Source organism: Alosa pseudoharengus, unplaced genomic scaffold (assembly GCF_046254945.1).
Source record: "Alosa pseudoharengus isolate Yale_2024_CS ecotype anadromous, Long Island Sound unplaced genomic scaffold, YU_APseudo_1.1 YU_APseudo_1.1_scf_4, whole genome shotgun sequence".
NCBI classification, from domain to species: Eukaryota; Metazoa; Chordata; class Actinopteri; order Clupeiformes; family Clupeidae; genus Alosa; species Alosa pseudoharengus.
The window spans coordinates 39,252,117-39,271,192 of NW_027468774.1; the positions used below are offsets into that span (position 1 = coordinate 39,252,117).

The 19,076-nt window shown below is 43.7% G+C and overlaps 1 protein-coding gene across 2 annotated transcripts in view; it reads right to left on the reverse strand.

Annotated features, from left to right (window-relative positions):
* The window catches only part of abcc1 (ATP binding cassette subfamily C member 1 (ABCC1 blood group)), a 34,453-nt gene extending 16,878 nt beyond the window's left edge, over window positions 1-17,575 (reverse strand). For both annotated transcript variants that reach the window (XM_076266232.1, XM_076266231.1), the window contains exons 1-19: window positions 17,452-17,575; window positions 16,307-16,483; window positions 15,933-16,058; window positions 14,584-14,721; window positions 14,291-14,416; window positions 14,121-14,182; window positions 13,712-13,843; window positions 13,154-13,381; window positions 11,349-11,526; window positions 10,652-10,813; window positions 10,201-10,293; window positions 9,408-9,611; window positions 8,760-8,906; window positions 7,854-7,941; window positions 6,383-6,452; window positions 4,699-4,825; window positions 3,885-4,061; window positions 2,942-3,109; window positions 1,568-1,745 (exon numbers count right to left, since the gene is read on the reverse strand). In XM_076266232.1, the coding sequence (XP_076122347.1) occupies window positions 1,568-1,745; window positions 2,942-3,109; window positions 3,885-4,061; window positions 4,699-4,825; window positions 6,383-6,452; window positions 7,854-7,941; window positions 8,760-8,906; window positions 9,408-9,611; window positions 10,201-10,293; window positions 10,652-10,813; window positions 11,349-11,526; window positions 13,154-13,381; window positions 13,712-13,843; window positions 14,121-14,182; window positions 14,291-14,416; window positions 14,584-14,721; window positions 15,933-16,058; window positions 16,307-16,483; window positions 17,452-17,499 (2,629 nt within the window). In that variant the 5' untranslated portion in view covers window positions 17,500-17,575. The remainder of the gene's footprint in view (window positions 1-1,567; window positions 1,746-2,941; window positions 3,110-3,884; window positions 4,062-4,698; window positions 4,826-6,382; window positions 6,453-7,853; window positions 7,942-8,759; window positions 8,907-9,407; window positions 9,612-10,200; window positions 10,294-10,651; window positions 10,814-11,348; window positions 11,527-13,153; window positions 13,382-13,711; window positions 13,844-14,120; window positions 14,183-14,290; window positions 14,417-14,583; window positions 14,722-15,932; window positions 16,059-16,306; window positions 16,484-17,451) is intronic.
* Between the last annotated feature and the right edge of the window lie 1,501 nt (window positions 17,576-19,076).

Below are 19,076 nucleotides of genomic sequence, written 5' to 3' on the forward strand. Positions count from 1 at the left end.
TAGAAGTAGAGACCCTGTTCTATACTTGTGGGAAGCATTATCATGATGCCCTGAGCCACAATAGTTATTTCAACTACATTTTTGACAAAATTCGTCATACACTGACCACAATGAGGCAATATCATATCATACTACAAATTACTTTCTCAAAGACAACTTCCGTTAAAGGGACACCAGGCAACGTTTTTGTGTTAATTAATCATCTTCGTAAGTCGGTATATGATTAAATGACTCATTACGGGGCGAATGAAGGCTCTCTCGCCCGCCCCTACTGCCTGTAGGAAGAATATCCCACTTGCAAGTTCGGTGTATCCTACCCGCCGACCGAAGCAGGATCAGTTTACAGCACAGAGGCAGGCTAACGAAACGCTAGAGATTGTTGCAACCGTGTGTATAATGGCAGAGCCGGTGAAGAAGCAGCAAAAACCCTTGACGGAAGATGCAAAGAAAAGGAAAAGAGCTTCAGACCGAGCGAGGGGGAGTTTCATAGAGAAAAAGCATCAGGCTTGCCTGGTGTCCCTTTAAACCCTATTTTCTTTCTTTCTTTCTTTCTGATCTAAGGTAACTTGCATAATCTCCCAAAAGTATTCCACAGAGTAATCAATATATGTTGACCTCTTAGAAACTAAACACTAAGTTGAAACTTATCTAAGTTCTTGTGTAGACTAATTTACAGGAACCATGTGAAATATAAAACACCAGAGTACGTTACATGCAGATTTATGCTATTGAAGACCTAGACTAGAAATGCAAACTGACTATACACAGAAATCTTGGCCACGCACAGATTGGCCACAAGGGGGCTTCAGCAGCAAATGAAACCGTCACATTAGTGAACTGTTATACTGTAGTTAGTTACCCAAAAAGACACATGGCTTTGAGAGGACAACTACTAAGAGTCTCTGTAATGAAATTGCAATGCTCTGATGTTCAAATGGATCCACAATTTACACTATGCAACAATCTGCCACTTCCTGAGATATGTTTTTCATGAGCCTCTATTTGTATCATCTTCAAACTAATTTGGATGGACTACGGTCATGTGGAAGACTGATAAACACACCCGTCATTCCCACTGGCCATCCAGCGCTATGCAATATACTGTTCCGTGGTCCGGGTAGGAACGCCCCGCAAAAAGATAAATAATCAAAGAGCAACAGCACAAAAAGAGTGCTTATTAACTACCTGGGACTGCGAGTGGCATTTCCAAGGCTTTTGGTTGCTTTCAGGTCGGTACCTTGCTAGATGTAGATCAAAACTGCCATAATGCTTCAGTAAGCGTTCAAATGTGCGTGGTGCATGTGTGTGCTGCACATCTATAGGCCGATAACCCTCATATCGCTCACCATGCAAAACAGATGGTGTGTTGCGATATACCCAGATAAGGGCAGCTTAACAAACCAAATGCCTTATCACTGGGGTCAGAACATGACAACACCCCTCACAGTCATCTGAACACAATATATACACGACGGGACGACACAAGGGATGATGATGGGGAAAATGAAATGTAAAAGCATGTAAGGACAGAAGCAAGCAGACAATATCTACGGCTTTGAGGGGTCACCTGTTTCATCTTCGGTCTGTTCGGCATTGGCGTAGGTGTGGACAAAGTCGGCGAAGGCCCCCTGTCGGCCCAGCAGCTCCGTGTAGGAGCCGGCCTCCGTGATCTCGCCGTCCACCATCACGAGGATGAGGTCGACCTGGGGCAGGAAGCTCAGCCCATGGGTCACCAAAACACGCGTCTGTGGATGGACACAGAGAAGAACGGAATGGAGCAATGAGAATGGTATGAAATGAGTCCCTGAAAAAAAAAGCAGTGAATGGATTTGACAGTGAATTTGAAGTGAATGGGTCCATTAAGGCTGCCAGTTTTCCGGTCGTTGTGTTCCTTAAACGTCTGTATATAAATTCATACAATCACAACAATTACTAACGACATGGCCGCTGTATTTCTGAAGTATTTCTGATATTGCTTGGCATGTTAATATGTTGCTGATTGGATCATTAACGGCCACAGCAACGAAGAGAAATTACTGAAGGAAATGCTGGTATATTATTGGTCATTATTGCTGGTATATTATGGGGGTCCGCAACAAGGGCTTGCGGTTTGTAGGGTTATGTAGGCATTTGTTAGCAAAGCCTATATACTACTGCACAACTTGCTGCATTAGCCTCAAAATGTATTATTATTATTACTATTTTCTTCTCTATTATTGTGTTAACCCTTAACCCCCTACAAGAACGCCATATGGCAACAGTGGCAAGGAAAAACTCCCATATTCCTGTTCATGTCTTACTTTTCCAGGGTTCCCACAATGCAATATAAAGTAGTCTGACTTACTAAAGATAGCCATGGGTTTATTTTATGCAACAGTCTTGTTCAGGCGTCTTTAGATAATCTGACTATTAGTCAAGATTTTAAATTAATGACTAAGGGTCTGTCCGAAACAGAAGGCAGCTGCCTGCTGCCTTGCTGCCTTCAGCTATCTAGCGAGTCTCTTGCCTTAGCAGGCATCAAGGTACCAGCTACGAACTCTGTTTTGGAGGCCTAACAAGATAGAAACACAGAACGGCGTTGCCAGGATACCAGAAAGCAGAATAACGTAATGTTCGACTGCATCTTTCAGCTCACAATTAGATAGAATTTTGGACATTGAAGGCAGCATGAAAGATACATCTACGCTGCCTTAAAAATTTGGCAAAACCAAGGTGTCTTAGAAGGCAGCATTTTATAGAAATATTTGATTCGGGCATGCCTCCATGCGCCCGAATGCTATCTTAAAAGGCAGCATTTTCCCCGTTTCGGACACAGCCTGTTACCAGTATGTTTATGCAACTGCCTCCTGTAGTCTTCATTTCAATTTCATCATTAATAACAATGCTTTGGAAGCAGAATGTAGTAGAACTGGACTGAATATGCGACTGCAGTCAACCTTACCCTCCCCTGGAGCAGGCCCTGAGGACCGATGACCTTTTCGAAGATGTGCTTTCCCACGTGGGCGTCCACGGCCGACAGAGGGTCATCCAGCAGGTAGACGGCACAGTCACAGTACACTGCCCGAGCCAGGCTCACACGCTGCTTCTGACCACCTGACAGATTAACACCCTACAGAGCAAACACATAACAAACAGAGTTGGTTTAAAGGTGGGGTAAATAAAACATCAAAATAACAATACAAAACAATACGAAAATATAATATTTCACAAACAACCTTCAAAGTTTTCGTGACTCAAGTCAACATTACAGTCTGTGGTGACACAACAGATAGATGGAAGATGGCCCTTACAAACAGTGACAGTCAGCTTCAGCCACCCATTGACAAAAAAATAACCATTCATTGAGGAATGCACTAAGCCTGGTCCCAGAGGCTACTACAGGGCATATAATTATAGGTCTGGGCCACCGTCTGGTGACCGAGGCTACGGCCAGTGACTCATCACTGCCACAACGGATCTCCAAATCTGCTGACTAGGCTAGACGCCCAGGGGATTAATGGTGTTCTCCGTGTGCCAGTGTGGGTGAGCTGTCCTATCCGCTCGGCTAGGCTGGCTCCATAACTTACAATCTATTGTGCCATCCCCAGAGCACTGGGCAGTCAAAGACTAGACGGCTCAGTGAATTCTTCAAAATCACAAAACCCTCAGGGGCTTGTACAGAGCATTGGATAAACCGCTTCACAACAAGTTGTGGATCAAAAGAACTTCAGTGGTGGACTGGTTGGGACCCAAGTGTAATGTTAAATTATGAGATAGACATTATGATGACTGTTTTGCAGTTTTTGCTAGCTGTGCTGATTGTTACATTCGCATCCCAGAAACTGTACTTAGCATGCTACCACCATGTATGAGGTACCCATAATGGTGGGGGTGCTGGGTAATACCTTCTCTCCGATCTCAGTGCCATCTCCTCCAGGCAGGATCTCCAGGTCGGGCAGTAGGGCACAGGAATCCACCACCCGCTGGTACCACATGTCCTTCTTCTCATGCCCGAAGACGATGTTGTCTCGCAGGGTGGCATTCTGGATCCAGGCCTGCTGGGGCACGTAGGCCACTGAGCCCTAAGGGGGGAGGGAAAACTCTTGGCACACCGTGGTATATGGAGACTCCATGTTCAAGTGCAACTCAACTTGTGCTATTACATGAAGGCTGTAGCTGTGGCTGTGGCTGTAATTTTTGCCTTAACTTTATAATCATTTTGAAAATAGAATTGGGGATGAACACACATGATGGCAAGGTTATGTAAGCTTGCCTTAATGTTCACTTTCAGAGTCAGAGTGATATTCTAGAGCATCTGTCCGAGGGGTATGGGTAAGTGCTTACTGCTTTAGTCTTACGCCAGACAGACACTGCTTTTTATACCCAGTCATGTACAATATCGCAACTACACTACACGTTTCAATTGGATGTGACTGCTGTGCTCACACTGTACTTTCAACTGCTCACATTGCAAGACAAATGACAAAAAAAATCGGACATGCTATGCATGCTAGGCATGCTGTGACGTACAATTCTGACATTGGACCGGAGCTGGAATGCTGATTGTGACGTTTTCTAATCGGACATCGTGAGCCTGTTCAAACTACACGACAGATCGGACAGGACTTTGGCCCCATTAAAAAGTTTGTTGAACCGGCAATATTCTGGGCTAAATTACATCACAATCACACATGCTTGGCATTATACTTCCCTTCCTACCTTGATGCTGACGGACCCTTCCTGTTTGTGCATCTCCCCCAGCAGAGCAGAGAGCAGCGATGACTTCCCACAGCCCACATGACCCACCACCGCCACCAGGGAGCCTTCTGGGATATGCACGTTAATCCTGCACAAGGAGAGACAGAGGGGCAGAGCAGCCTGAGACAAGGGCAACGAGAGGGTTGAGGGGGGCGGGCAGGGGGAGGGCATCACCCACCATCACCACCACCACCAGCAGAAGCAGCAAAGTGGGGTAAATAGGGGGCAGGAGTGAGGCACAGGAAAAGGGTTAGAGAAGAACCAAATCATCATCATATGGCCCGTCTTCAAGAGTTACGTGGTGACACTGTCACTGTCAGTCAATGTCAGGCGTATACACATTGTTATTAAAAGTATTTACAGGTCACCAAAAAATGTGAGTGAATAGGTCATGTAAATGTAAAATGTAAATCAGGTTTATAGGCCAAGTATACTGCCATGCCGCCATGGGCCAGCAGTTCACTGTGGAAGCAACAGTGAGGAACACATATTTTAAAGATGGAGGGTTGTAATAAACTAGTGCAGTGCCCATTCAATCATGCCAAACATGTTTTTGGTAGCATAAGTGACATGTCGCTCTGTCTGCCACTTGCTGTGTGGCATTCTGAAACGTTGTTAAATTCGGGGCCATTAGCCTATCGCTTGTTTCAATTTGGGACCTTGCAGTCGGAATTGTCTTTTGTTTATTCAAAGTCTCAAGTCCAAAGTAGCCTGGGCTATTTGAAGAGTTTTTGTTAGCGTGTTGTTGCAACATCGGGAATCATTTTAGGCAAGCAAACTGCATACAGGGAATCTTTATTGTTGACGTCAGACATGATAATCATCCAAACATCTTTCATCTGGACTCATGCTGTGCCCTGATTCAGTGCTGCCAAAACTCCACTTACCCTCTCTGTCTCTGGTCCTGCGCTGTGTAAGAGAGGGAGTGGCTACAGTAGAGCGGAGAAACCCAATGTGTGCTTCTTTTACCGATATATTTAACGATATCTCTTGTATTACTTATCCAAAACAACGTCAAACTTGGCACTATACTTACTTGCGCCCGTTACAAGACACCGGTCACGTTTGAAATCAATTGAAGGAACTGTTTGAGAGATATGCGAATAACAGACAGACAAACAAACAGACAGACGTTTGTGTAATTTGTAGATAGAAAGATAAAACGGGACAGCAGTTCTGTATCTCACATCAGGTTATGATCACTGTTCGTTAAGTAAGAGGGCTTTTATATTCTGCGACATAATTCTGATATAAAAATCTGCCACATTTTATGGCTGCCAACTAGCGGTCTCAAATCTCGCACCTCATCGGCTCAGGCAAGATGTGATCAACCTTCCAGTGAGGATTACAAACAACCACAAAGCAAACCACAGCCACGTGTTGCTGTCTGGACGATACACTGAAGATGAAGCCCACACAGATCCAAACCAAAAATTAGGAGTCTGACCTTGTTTGCTTTGGCAGTGTCAGCAGCCTTTGTTTATTCTATATATCATCATTCTTGTGAATAGGAATTACACTGTAAAACTTAATTACTATAACAGAAGTTTACACTCCAAGTTGGATTAACCCAAACAAACAGACAGACAGACAGAGCCACATTAGATTGATGTTTTCAAATGAAGAGGTCAGCCATGGTCCTTACCTCTTCAAAGCGGGGTCATCCCCTTTGGACCAGCTGAAAGAACCATCCACAATACTGATGCTGTCTGGAGCTAGAGAGGGAGAGAGGGAGAGAGAGTGAGTGAGCAGCACCCTCAAGAGCCTCTCTCAGTCATGAAACAATGACTGTCACTATTTCATCCACTCTCTCAGGCCGTTTAGAGGTGCCTTACTGAGGAAAACATTGTGTTGTTCTAACACTTTGAAGCACTTTCAAGCAAGTAAATATTTCATGTTTCCAGGTGGGCACTTAGAATGTCAAAGAGCAAAGCAAGTCAGCAAACACCAAGACATGTTTCCGGTAGTTTTTCTTTCTTCTGATGAGTAATCATTCACAAGACCTTTAATTAGGTTTAATTATATTCTGGTGCTTTCCAGTCCCCATGTACTAAAAAGGGAATAAATGACCTGTTGCACCAAGAGCATATTGACTGGTGCAAACACTTTTGATGGATTGCACAGTGATTAGTCACTCCTAGCATACATAACATCATTATTTTCACAGCACTCTCAAGATAACATCCAACATTACAAACATACTCAAATTTCCATTCCTAATACCCTCTCCATTCCTAATACTGGTCAGATAGTCACTCCCTTGTAGTGGGCTAACTGTGGTGTTCAAGTGAGTTATCTGCCTCCATGTATAAATGAGGCCCTACTTATAACCACTAGAATATGGCAATGGCTCACACACTAAAACAGTGTGGAAGAAACATATAAACATGTTTTTGAGATACAAAGACACAACAACCCTGGTTTTATATGGCCCATCATTATATGATGTTGAAGGGAGGAGCTTCTGTATGGTCGACTACAGTAAAAACAGGTTTGAGACAACAAAGCAGTGGACAGCCAGGTGCCCAGGGAGCAGTTGGGGGTTAGGTGCCATGCTCAAGGGCACTTCAGCTGTGGGTGTTGAAGGAGGGGAGAGCACTGTTCAATCACTCACCCCCACCCATCATTTCCCCTTCGATCAGGGGATCGCACCAGCGACCTTTCAGCCACAAGTCTGATTTCCTAGCCTTTAGGGAATACCAAATCTTTTAACTGCAATGGCCTGTGTCATGCTCAAAGCCATGGGAATCTCAGTTCTTCCAGGTGATGGTGAACATTTCATCTCAAATCAGCATCCTTCACAGAAAGAAATATTTAGCCACCCACACTGTGCCCAACATTCTACAACCTCTGATTCGGAATCGAGAAAACCAACAGCTCCACCCAAAAGTTTCCTCCTCTCTGCTTTCCAAAACAAAATGACAAATCAAGGACGACTTTGCTTTACCAGGCCATCAATAACTCCTGCTGCCAAGCAAACTGTGTTTGTTTGTCGTCTTCGTTCACATAAACAGCCCAATTGTGGCATGGCAAAACTACAGCTCTATAGCACTCATATTGTGGGGGGGCTCCACCACAGACATGACAGTGACAGGACAGGGGAAGAGGTGACTTACATCCAGTGATAGCTTTGCGATCCACGCTGTCCTCGTCCAGCTCCTCGTGGGACAGGAAGACTCGCAGGCGCTTCATGGACACGCTGGCCTTGGGGTCGACATCAGGGACGGACACCAACCAACCGGCCGATCACCACCACGGGGGCAGGAGAGAACACACAGTCCAAACAAGACAGGGAACACCAAATGAGCCACCATAAATATAGGAAAACATACAGAAAAGGTTTTACAGGGATTTTTGAGATGACAGATGTGGTGACTGTAATTACTGCTAGTGCTCTATGGCAGAGGGCAGTGGTGACTCACCAGTTGCCATTTCATCACAACTTCACAAAATGACTAAGTTTCAGACTATTTCTGGTTTAGGAAACTACAATTTTCAGGAAAAATGGGGTTTTGGCTTGTCCCATTAGGGGAAGCCACTGCAATTCAATCAATGCCGTAAACATATCAGTTATCACCCCAGGAAAGATTTACTAAATCAAATTACAGGAGAAAAAGGGAGTTTAAATCTAAATCTAAAACTGTTATTACAATATTTTAAAACTGTTTTTAATGATGTAGTGATAGTGGCCTTCCACTATCAGCCAACATTTTCTGAGTAAGAACATCACTGGCTGAGGAACTTAGATGAGATTAGTCTTGCTTCTTGGCACTATCAACCTTTTTCTAACCCAAAAGGCACTTCTTACCAGAAAAAGCCCACAAGAGAACATTAAGCACTTTCAACAGACCTATAAGGAACTTTTCCCTTACAGAACTTTTTCCTGACCTGTCGGTCAGCTACAATCAGACAGAACAAGGAAAAGAGAGACAGACAGAGAGAAAGAGTGATAAAGATAGCAAGAAAGAGAAAGAGAGACAGACAGAAAGAGAGAGACAGAGAGAGGATGTCATGCGACTGACCTGGACCATGCTGCTGATGACCATGGGCAGCATGTTGAGAGGGAAACGCAGGATGTTGAACAGCGCCAGGGAGACAAAGGCCTTTTGAGCATCCAGCACGTTGTTATCGTCCACAAGCACGTACACGGCGAAAGTGGACAGGGCCACCTACAGAGGAAGAAGACACACAGGAAATACAAATACACTGTTTTGAGTGCCATCAAGTTGTGAAGGACACAAACCCTTTGTGTTTTTGGATTATTTCTGGAAGTCATATTCAGCACAAACTTCAACATGTGAAGACAGCGCACAAAATGCCCTCTTGTGCGGTTCATATTATGTATATTGTGCAAAAACCCAGCTAAGAAGCCGCAATTTAAAGACAAGAATATATATACAAACGTGTCTCTCTGGAGGACACAAAATGAAATCATATCACTAATTACAGATAAGTAGAGTAAAGATACTAGGCAATCAGAGGCTTGCACACACACACACACACACACACACACACACACACACACACACACACACACACACACACACACACACACACACACACACACACACACACACACACACACACACACACACACACACACACACACACACACACACACACACACACAAAAAGTCCCTGGCTTCTGAATGTGGAGTGTGTGTTCTCACCAGGAAGGGAGCGCAGACCCAGGTGAAGGTGGACACAGCGCCCAGATAAGCGATCTTCTTGAGCACGCGCAGCTCGCTCTCTCTGATAGCCGTCACCTTGTCCCTGAAGGCCAGCTCCCAGGCATAGAGCTTGAGCACCTTGATGCCGTTCAGAACCTCGTTCATCAGCTTGATGCGCCCGTCTTTGTTTTTCATCTGAGCCACCTGGGGGGGGGGGGGGGGGGGGGGGGGCATAGTGGTTAAGGAGCTGGGCTAGCAATTAGTAACCTGAAAAGTTGTGGGTTCAATTCCCAACTTCTACCGTTGTGCCCTTGAGCAAGGCACTTAACTCCAAGCTACTCCGGAGACAATGGCTCTTATAATATAATTGACATATGTAAGTCACTTTTGATAGAAGTGTCTGGTAAGTGAATACATGTAAATAAATATAAATGTAAACTAGCCAAATCACAACACTATCAGTGGGTCAAGAACAGAAGGTATTAGCTAATAATTAGAGAGGTAGCTAATTTTTAAACACAGCTCTAACATGCTAGCTACTGCAAAACAACATCAGTATTAGTCACTTACAGTTTCTGGTACATCTGGTCAAGTTAAATGATAGTCATTTAGAGGTTTAGACTAGTTTAAGGAAATAGTATCAGATGGCATTTCCCTTCCAGGAAATTCAGTCTGGAGGTATGCTTAATCATTTCAAACCTCAGTCCCAAAGACAAACCTGTCTTTGAGACTGATCACAGAAACAAACAAAAACACAGCCTGACTAAAATGAGCCTTTTGTGAGTAGCCAGACCTGGTAGGCTTTGGTCTTCATGGCGATGACAGCATTAATTGGCACCATAAGCACCATCACAGCAACACCAGCCAGAACAGATGGTCCAAGATTCTAGGGAGAAAAGAACAGTGTTTTTGATCAAGGAGGATCACAAAGTCTTTTGAAACAGTTGTAGCGTCTAGGGGTCCATCACTGATGGCTGACTATCACCACAATAACTATATCACTTTCACAGGAGTAGTCTCAGCCAAGACTCTACTATACACAGGAATTTACTGTGTAAGTCTTGGTTGTACTGGTTTGCTGAGTTCATGCTTGTGTTCTGTTGTACACCTACCAGTATAGATGTATGCATAGATGTATGCACACACACGCACACGCGCACGCACACACACACACATCCTTTCTGTTTCCACGTCCTCTGTAATGCTCTGGGTGTGTCCATGTGTGTGGTTTGCATAGCACTCACCTGCCAGAGGAAGTAGAGGGCAAGTACCACTTGCAGAGGGGCTGACCAGACCATGTTGATGTAAGTAATGAGCTCCATGAAGCGCTGGGCATCCACAGACATCAGGTTCACGATCTCCCCCACTGTGGATGTCCGCCGTGCCGCGTTGGTGATGACCAGGGCCTGAAGCAGACAAGCCAATCATAGCGGAGTCATCTGAGATATCTGGATGGTAGCGCTTTGATCGTGTTGTGGGCATTAGGTGGGGATCACATTGGCCAGCGGCAAGCACTGCCGAACCATAGAGAACAATAGGAAACTTGCCGCTTGCCACTGGTCAGTGTGATCCACGCCTTACAGAGCTTAAAAGCAATGAGTCTGGGCAATGTGAGTGAATGATAGATTTTGAATGACGGAAATTGATAAATTAGGAATTAATAATAATTTACAACTTAAGTGCATCCATACACAGGCACTCACACACAGATACTTAGTTATTCTACAGGTGGCAAATATTTGTTTTGAGCATATGTTATGAAAAATCTGCTTTTAGTGGCAAACACCATGCAGAAAACCATGCCTGACATTTCATGGATGAGATGGCACAGTCATTCCTGTGTTTACAATGCACACAAAAGAACCTACATTATTGACCTGTCAAACACACTGTGCCGTAATAAGCCAGCGTCATGGTAACCAACAGGTGTGCGGTCCTCACCTTCCTGTAGACGGCGCCGATGATGGCGGTGCGGAGCCGCATGCCCGTGACAAAGCACACGTGGAAGTAGCGCTGCAGGATGAGCGTCTGCACGCAGGAGCACACAAACAGCAGTGCCGTGTAGAAGTAGCCTTGCCAGGAGGGGGCGCTGGTGTCGTTCACAAACTGAATCAGCTGCCTACGAGAGGGCAAGAGAAGGAAGAGGGAATTAGAACATGAGGGGGTTCCATCATGAAGGGGACGTGAGCTGAGCACTTGTGTCTTTGCCTTTGGATCATATCTGAGAATCTCATCGAATAGTTTCACTCTTTCAAGTCCCCTCACATGGAGCACTTAGCACGGTAAAAGAATTCACATGCTTTTTCATGGTACAACCAGTCGAGCAAGAAGCCAGAAGTAACGCTCCTTAGTCACGCCACAGGTCACAGGTTCCAAGTATGCACACATACTAATGAGTACTGACACATATCATGCAAGTCTCTGTGAGGCAAGTTGCTTTACAGAAGAACCTGATAACCCAGAGAACCTGATATATAACAGTTCATGTAAGGATGGCTCAATCTGCCATTGATTTAGTACAAATGACAGTATGGTATGGTTTCAGCTTAGTTTTAATGGTGATTAGGGTGTGTCTTATTCTGCAAGCTAAGGGGAAACCACTATGCAAAATTCCTGCTGTGTGCCAAACTCAACTAGGACAAGAGTACTCCAACGTTCAGGTGGCACTTAACCCACACTCACACTCACTCTCAGCTGTCTGAGTTCCACTAAACACATTTCATTCTTGCTTCTGAGGGCAACGCGCTGAACCACTGTACAACTGCTAAAGTATTCTATAGTATCCGTCGCAATCTGTCTGGAACAAGGGGGGGGGGGGGGGGGGGGGGGGCTGTGCACTCTCACAACAGTGGGGTTCACTCTCACAACATTGCACTATTGTTTTACCAAACGAGCAGCCAAGCATTACACATGCAACTAAGCAGACATCCACCAGACGTTCCCTTTTAATACCATCTTATGAATGTTCACTGCTACCAATTCAAGGTTTCTTATCTAGGATAACAGACTTTGTATACCAAAGTGGAAGGCCATATTAAAAATGCAGCGCTGACACTCGCTGACATTCACTGACATTCATCATAAACCACTAAAACATTCCCTCTGTGTCTCCTTGTAGTGTGTCCACTTCACACCGCCACCATGGCACTCAACAGCGAAGCCCGAAGAGAGTTTGTATATTTTCACTTACAGCAGGCAATAGCTGACCGATATGGAACTCAGGAATGCTACAGGAACAGAGAGCCCATTAATCCAAAGCGCCAATCACTGTTGATCAGTTTAATGTTTAATTTATTTGTGCAGTATTACATGCTAATACTGAACTAATGAGGCATCCTAACACTACATGCCCACTTTATGACTCTCCTTCTCTGGAACAAGCACCCTTAGTCCCTCTAATACATTCTGGCACAGCCATTCAATCCAGTTCTCTCTCCTTTTACAGAATTACACTGCATTTAGCTGATGCTCTTATCCATAACGACTTGCAGTGAACCAACTACGGGGACAGTTCCCTTGGAGCAAGTGGCTTAAGGGTTAAGTGCCTCCCTCAGGGGCACAGTGGTGGCAATCTGGACTCAAACTCAGTCACAACCTTCAGATGCTCTCCCCATGGGCGTTACTGTGTCTTCAATATGGGGGGGCGGGGGGAGGCTTAAAAAATGTTGCAAAAAGTGGCAATCACCCTTTAATATCACTTAGCTATATTTAGTTAAAACAACAGCCTATGTGTTAGACGCACTTACTTTAGGATCTCGGGCCCTACAAACATGAGGACGTCGTGGACGATCTTGTAGACAGTGCTGACCAGGAAGTAGGGGCCGAAGGTGCGGCAGAGGGCCCTAAAGAGCGAGGGCTCGCCTGTCTTCTGCGTGGTCTTCACCAGGAGAATCTCAGACTCTTCCAGCGGACGCGCATCTTTTTTCTCGCCCATCACCGGCCGCTTGGGGGAATACAGTGTCTTCTCTGAGGGCCTGAGGAGGAGAGGAGAGGGGATGGAGGCAGGTTAGGTTACCACTCGTGTGTCTCCACACTGCCCTCGAAGTCTCTTGCATTTAAGCAGGCCAGAAAATCTTTAAAATGGAACTCAATTAAGACACATTCAATCTTTATTTATTCTCGGAGGTTCATTGAGGGTAGTCCTCATTTACATGTACAGATAAATGCATTACGACAGAATGAGAACCAACAAAACAAGTAGTCTGATGTAAAACTTGCTTTTCCATATTGTATCATCGTATTCTTATTGTCATACATGACTCACATGAAATACACAAGGACAACATGAAACACCACGATCTGACCTTTTGACCTTGTTGCACTCAAAGTCCCAGCGTCGCACCAGCTGGGGAACCACTTTCTGGGAGCGGTCCTCTGAGTTCAGAGACCAAAGATCCTTCTCCTCCAAGGGTCTTTTGAAGCCCAGCACCATTAATCTACAGAGGGGATACACACACAAATACATTACTGTACCTCCGGCACACACACATACACATAGACATAGACATAGGCGTATACACTTATGTAGACACATTTAGTCAATTAAGCAAACTCTATGACCAAATTAACAAAACATCACTTAAATTGAATTATGCAGTAAATGCAGACTCCAATGTCTCCTACAAAAACAACAAAAGGACTCTCTGTTTGTGACTGATGTATGCAATTCTAACATCCGCTCAAAATCAAACACCTCAGTATTCGCCTACTTACTTGTTTATCCACCAAAATGTTATCTTTGACAAGAATGAAGCTCCAAATTCTGGGCATGGATTCTGCAAGTTCAAAAGGTGTGAGAAACTTTTAGTGTTGGAAAAAAAAAAAAAAATGGACAAGGACCTGCACTTGGTCTGAAAAAGCGGGCACCAACCACTGACACTCACCGGGTCCTTCACGGCTTGTGAGAAGAGAGGGGGCCGGTCAGAGAGGCAGGACAGGAAAAGAGAGATGAGCAGAAGGGTGTAGTAGATGTAGAAAGTGGTGTATCTGAACACCACCACAGTGGAGGGCTGCGGGGGCAAAATTCCAAAAAGAGCGGGCGTCAGTCTCCAAAACATGCTTAAGTAACATTTCTATGGTGTCTCGTATGGGGTCAATGGTTCTGGGGAATGATGTGCTGAACGCTCATGTTGCGTGTTGCTTTGCAACAGTGGGTTACGGGATGCCAGGGTCTCACCTCATTGAGAGCCTGCAGTATTTTGGAGCGGAAGGACACTGTGGCACACACCACGGCGATGAACCAGAAGTTCAGCATCACGCCAGAGGATTGGACCCCCTTAAACCGCTCATACTGGATAAAGAATGTTGCCAGCAACTGCGGGGGGGGGGGGGCAGTTGCAGACACATACACACACACACACACACACACATACACACATTAACAATGACCAAACAAGACCTGTTCCAGTTCCAAAGAATAATTTAATTAGTCTAAAATTAGAAATAATAAGGCATAAATAAGGCATCATGAGCACATGGACTGTTCCTTCCCACTAATAATGGCCTCAAGGCTGTCTTGTGATTGAGGACTGAATCAAATTGGACAGGATTGCAGCCAAATTCCATCAGATCCCTTTGGTGGCAAAAGGGTACTGACTAAAATCCTGTCTTGGCTTCGGTACTACCTCATTGCACTCTCGCTGTAGTGACACCTGATAGCAATACATTTATGGTTAAAATTGATAATAATTTAACTTCAAGACTACTTTTAGTTAGCCATGTAACCCTTCATGGTTTTAAACAAAGACACCATCCCCTCCCCCAATGGAATGCTAATGTGCTGGTTAGTTACACAGGACAAAGGATGTTACCTTGATATAATGTATCCATGTGTCATGAAATGTAAATGTATTCATGTTTTGGTATCATTCTGATAGTCTCATTAAAAGGATTGTAATGATGTGATTGTGAGAATGTTTGGAACATTCTATAAGTGATATTTCTGATATATATGATATCTCTCCTCATGCTATTCAGATAGGTGTGAAGTGGGTGTGAGTAGGTGTGTCTGATGCCAACTGGAGAACCAATCATGTGGGATTGTTCTTGGCGCCATTTTGTTCTTTGTTTAAAGCATTTAAAAGTAACTAAACTGAAATGAGATTTAGATTTTGGATTGTCAGACTAAGGATGTAGAGCGGAAGAGAGTAGAAGTTGGCTATAGGCCAACCTAGGCCTTTCAGGCCTGGGCTAGGCCTACATAGACCACAGACCATTTTTTGTACCCTCACTGCTTGTAATAGAATAAACTTGATTCCTGAGTTTTTCCTGAAGTTTGCCAGTCTAAGATTAATTTTAAGTAATTATTCACCACAATTACTTTCACACCACAACCAATACATCACACACACTCACACATAATACACTCACACAATTTGAAAAGGAAAAGTCAAAGCATGTGCCTTTGTTCACATGCACATTCTCACAATGGAAGGTTTTGCAGTGTAATCATTTGCTTTAACAGGAGATCACTATGGTAGAATATAGACAACAAAATTGTATGCAGCTGATGGGGGGGCTCCTCACCATTGTGATGCCAAGTAGCGTGGGACTGACTAAATAGACAGGCGCAAGGGCCTGTCCTTGGCCTCTTTCCCAGAAAGAATAGAACACATCTGCCCAGCAGATAATCCATAGTAAAAAACCGAATGCCTGAGGAAACAAGAGAATAAACACACAGTATGACTTTCAAACACTGGCAGCAACAAAACTGTCAAGCACCTGTTGCTCCTGTGGAAAGAGACAGTGGGAGGATGTTGCTTTCCCTAGCACAAAAGAATACACATCCTTTATGGCTCAGAGTTCAAAGGCAGAATTATTCTAAAAATATAATAATAAGAAATCACGAATGTCATAAAGCATGCCTCCTTAACCCATGAGCAGTTGTGGGTCAAACTCACAGTTTTGGCTTTGTTGAGGTGGGTCATGCAAATGTATCCATGATCATTAAATTTGAGGTATAGGAAGTAGAACGGGGCAGAAATCCAGAGGTAGAGGCAGGGGACCCACACCAGGAGAGTGTTCTGAAAGCACGGCGTCAGATCTGGGTTGTCGGACTGCCATGTACGATTCCAGTCCTGAAGGAAAAGGAAGGATGTCATCAGAACAAATATTCTATCTTGTGTGTCAAGGATAAAACAGCTCATGAGTTTTATTACATGACAAAGAGTACAAAAGCCATTTGGTTCAATAACCCAACATAAAATAGCATAACGTACCTCTCTCTTTCCCTCTGTCCCTTTCTCTGCTTTCTCTCTCTCTAAGTTAACCGAAGTATTTTTAAGACTGTCTGAAGTGTTCAATGTGATGGGGTTGTGTGAAGAACATGACAACCACAGTGCAGTTACTTGATGGGCCTTAACAAATAGCCTACAATTGGGATGCTAATTACAAGTTTGAACTCACTTGTTACTGGGTCTCTGATTGTAAGAGTTTTTGGTAGGTAGCAGCTATAGTAATTAGAGGCAACGATATCGTACACTGTACAGAGTATCATGAAACAAGACTACCCCAGTTATGTTCAATCTCGCATCTAGCTATGGCCATTGGACAGCAGCTGATCATGTTGGGCAATAGCATTAACTGGCTAACTTGACCATCCAGCGATAGCAAATTTACTTAAAGCAAGTAATTGTCACTTAGCCAGCTAAGCAACTAACACTACGTTATTGACGTTAGCCAAGCTTAACGTAACGTTAACGTTACCTCTTGCAAAACAACCACAACGTCTTATCTAAGTAGAGGGGCAATGGTAACATTCGTTTCAACATTACATTTCAAAAAATTGTCCTGAGTGAAGTTTCCATTTAAATGGAGAATCTGATGAAATACAACAAAAATCCATTCCTGAAAATCACCGTCCTTAGCAAGCTAAAATACCGGCGGCGACGGCCTGGCAAACATACCGCTAGCTTCATGGCTAGCAAAAGCCATAATAGGCATTAGAACTAAGAGGCAGCGTTAGCTTGCTAAACTTGTGTTATGGGCAACAGCTGACATTGATAACGTTTATGGAATGTTGTAATTGAGCAAGACTGTAACCTACCCAAAATGGATCGGAACCGTCCACGCTGCAGAAGTTGTCAATACCCATTCGCCACACTGCAAATTATCGTAACATTTAATGAATACAGCAACCTTGGTTTCATAACCAGTGCTTTCTCTTTGCGTTCTAGCCGAATACAACGACGAACAAGTGTTCAGATGATAGGGGTCGCTCTACGCAAGTAAAACAAGCCACCATGAGTTTTACACAAGTTTGTTTTTCCACTGCCCTTCAGGGGTTTAATTTCCTTCAGGATCGGCTTGGGTGTCCTTTAAGGTGATTACAATTGGCTCCTTTTTTCATTAATCTTAGATAGACCTACGTTAACTTGGACACTCACTATAACAAGTAGGCCTACAAAGAAAACATTGGTGTATTATTAGTCTACTAGAAATAACAATCGAATGTATGATTTGTGATAATGTCGTTTATAAATCCAAAAGTCTTTCCAAACTGTTGTAGTTGGTTAGTTCCTTTCATGTTTCAGAGAAAGTCAAATGGTCATGTAATTAGCCTATTTGTCTATTTGTTGTCAATGGAATTCCTTTTTCATCATCCTGACATTTAATCCAAACAATCAATTGCCTACTGTGTCGTGGTAGTAGGCTAGCCTATGGGCAAAGGGAAGTCTTGTCAGGCTGTCAGTAATATATCTAGGCCGATCAACCTGAGTGCATTAGTGTAGGCTACAAAGTGTTAAAGAATGAGTTCCATAGTAGGCTATTATATTGTATTTCAGAAAGTGATAATAAAATAATTTCCACAAACCAAAATATTGCCATGGAAAATGGTTGACTTGGTTAGACATAAAACTACATCTCCTACAACTAGACCAGGGGTGTCAAACTCATATTTGGCAGTGGGCAAAATAGTGTCAAATCGACGTTAACTGTTGCTCAGATTGATCAGTTTCCGTCAGACGCCCAAAATTCAACATCGATGGCATGAGTGGTGGTTCGTGGTCTCTCAAAGTATAGAGAAGGGTTCTATCTTGGAAGGGTTATCATGGTAAAGAAGGGCTAAAAGACTGTAGACTGACGGAAATGTATACAAAACGTCACGTCACGCAAAAGCCAACTAAGCCACAGTAGCCTATATATAACCTATACGATAGGCTACTGGAAGACACTAAAGATAATTAGTTCATGTAGCTGTACTGTTCCAAAATGTACCAGCAATGTAGGTAGGTAGGCTACATGTAGTATAGCCTACAGGAATAAAATATTTCCAGCAACAGCCGTTTATTTTGTGTTGTTTCAGTTGTCCTACAGTGATAACTGGTATAAATTACATTAATGTCTAAGACAATCTGGGTAATTTAACTCTTTACACATAGGCTTCAGTAATTTTTGGTGCTGCTGTCAATTGTAGCCCATTGAATAATTTGAAATGATACTTTGAATTCAAGCAGAAACTCTTCTTTAATAATTGCTTGTTAGCCTACTTGAATATGGAGATCATATGCTCCATGCCTACCTCTGATCAGTCAGAGAGATAACCAATGAGGCCTACATCACTTCCAGTGCTCCATGACAGTTGAAAATATATGCATATTTAAAGGTAATGCAAAGATTTTGTATTTAATTAGGTGTGCCCGACCGATTTGAGGGCCGCTTGGGCCAAAT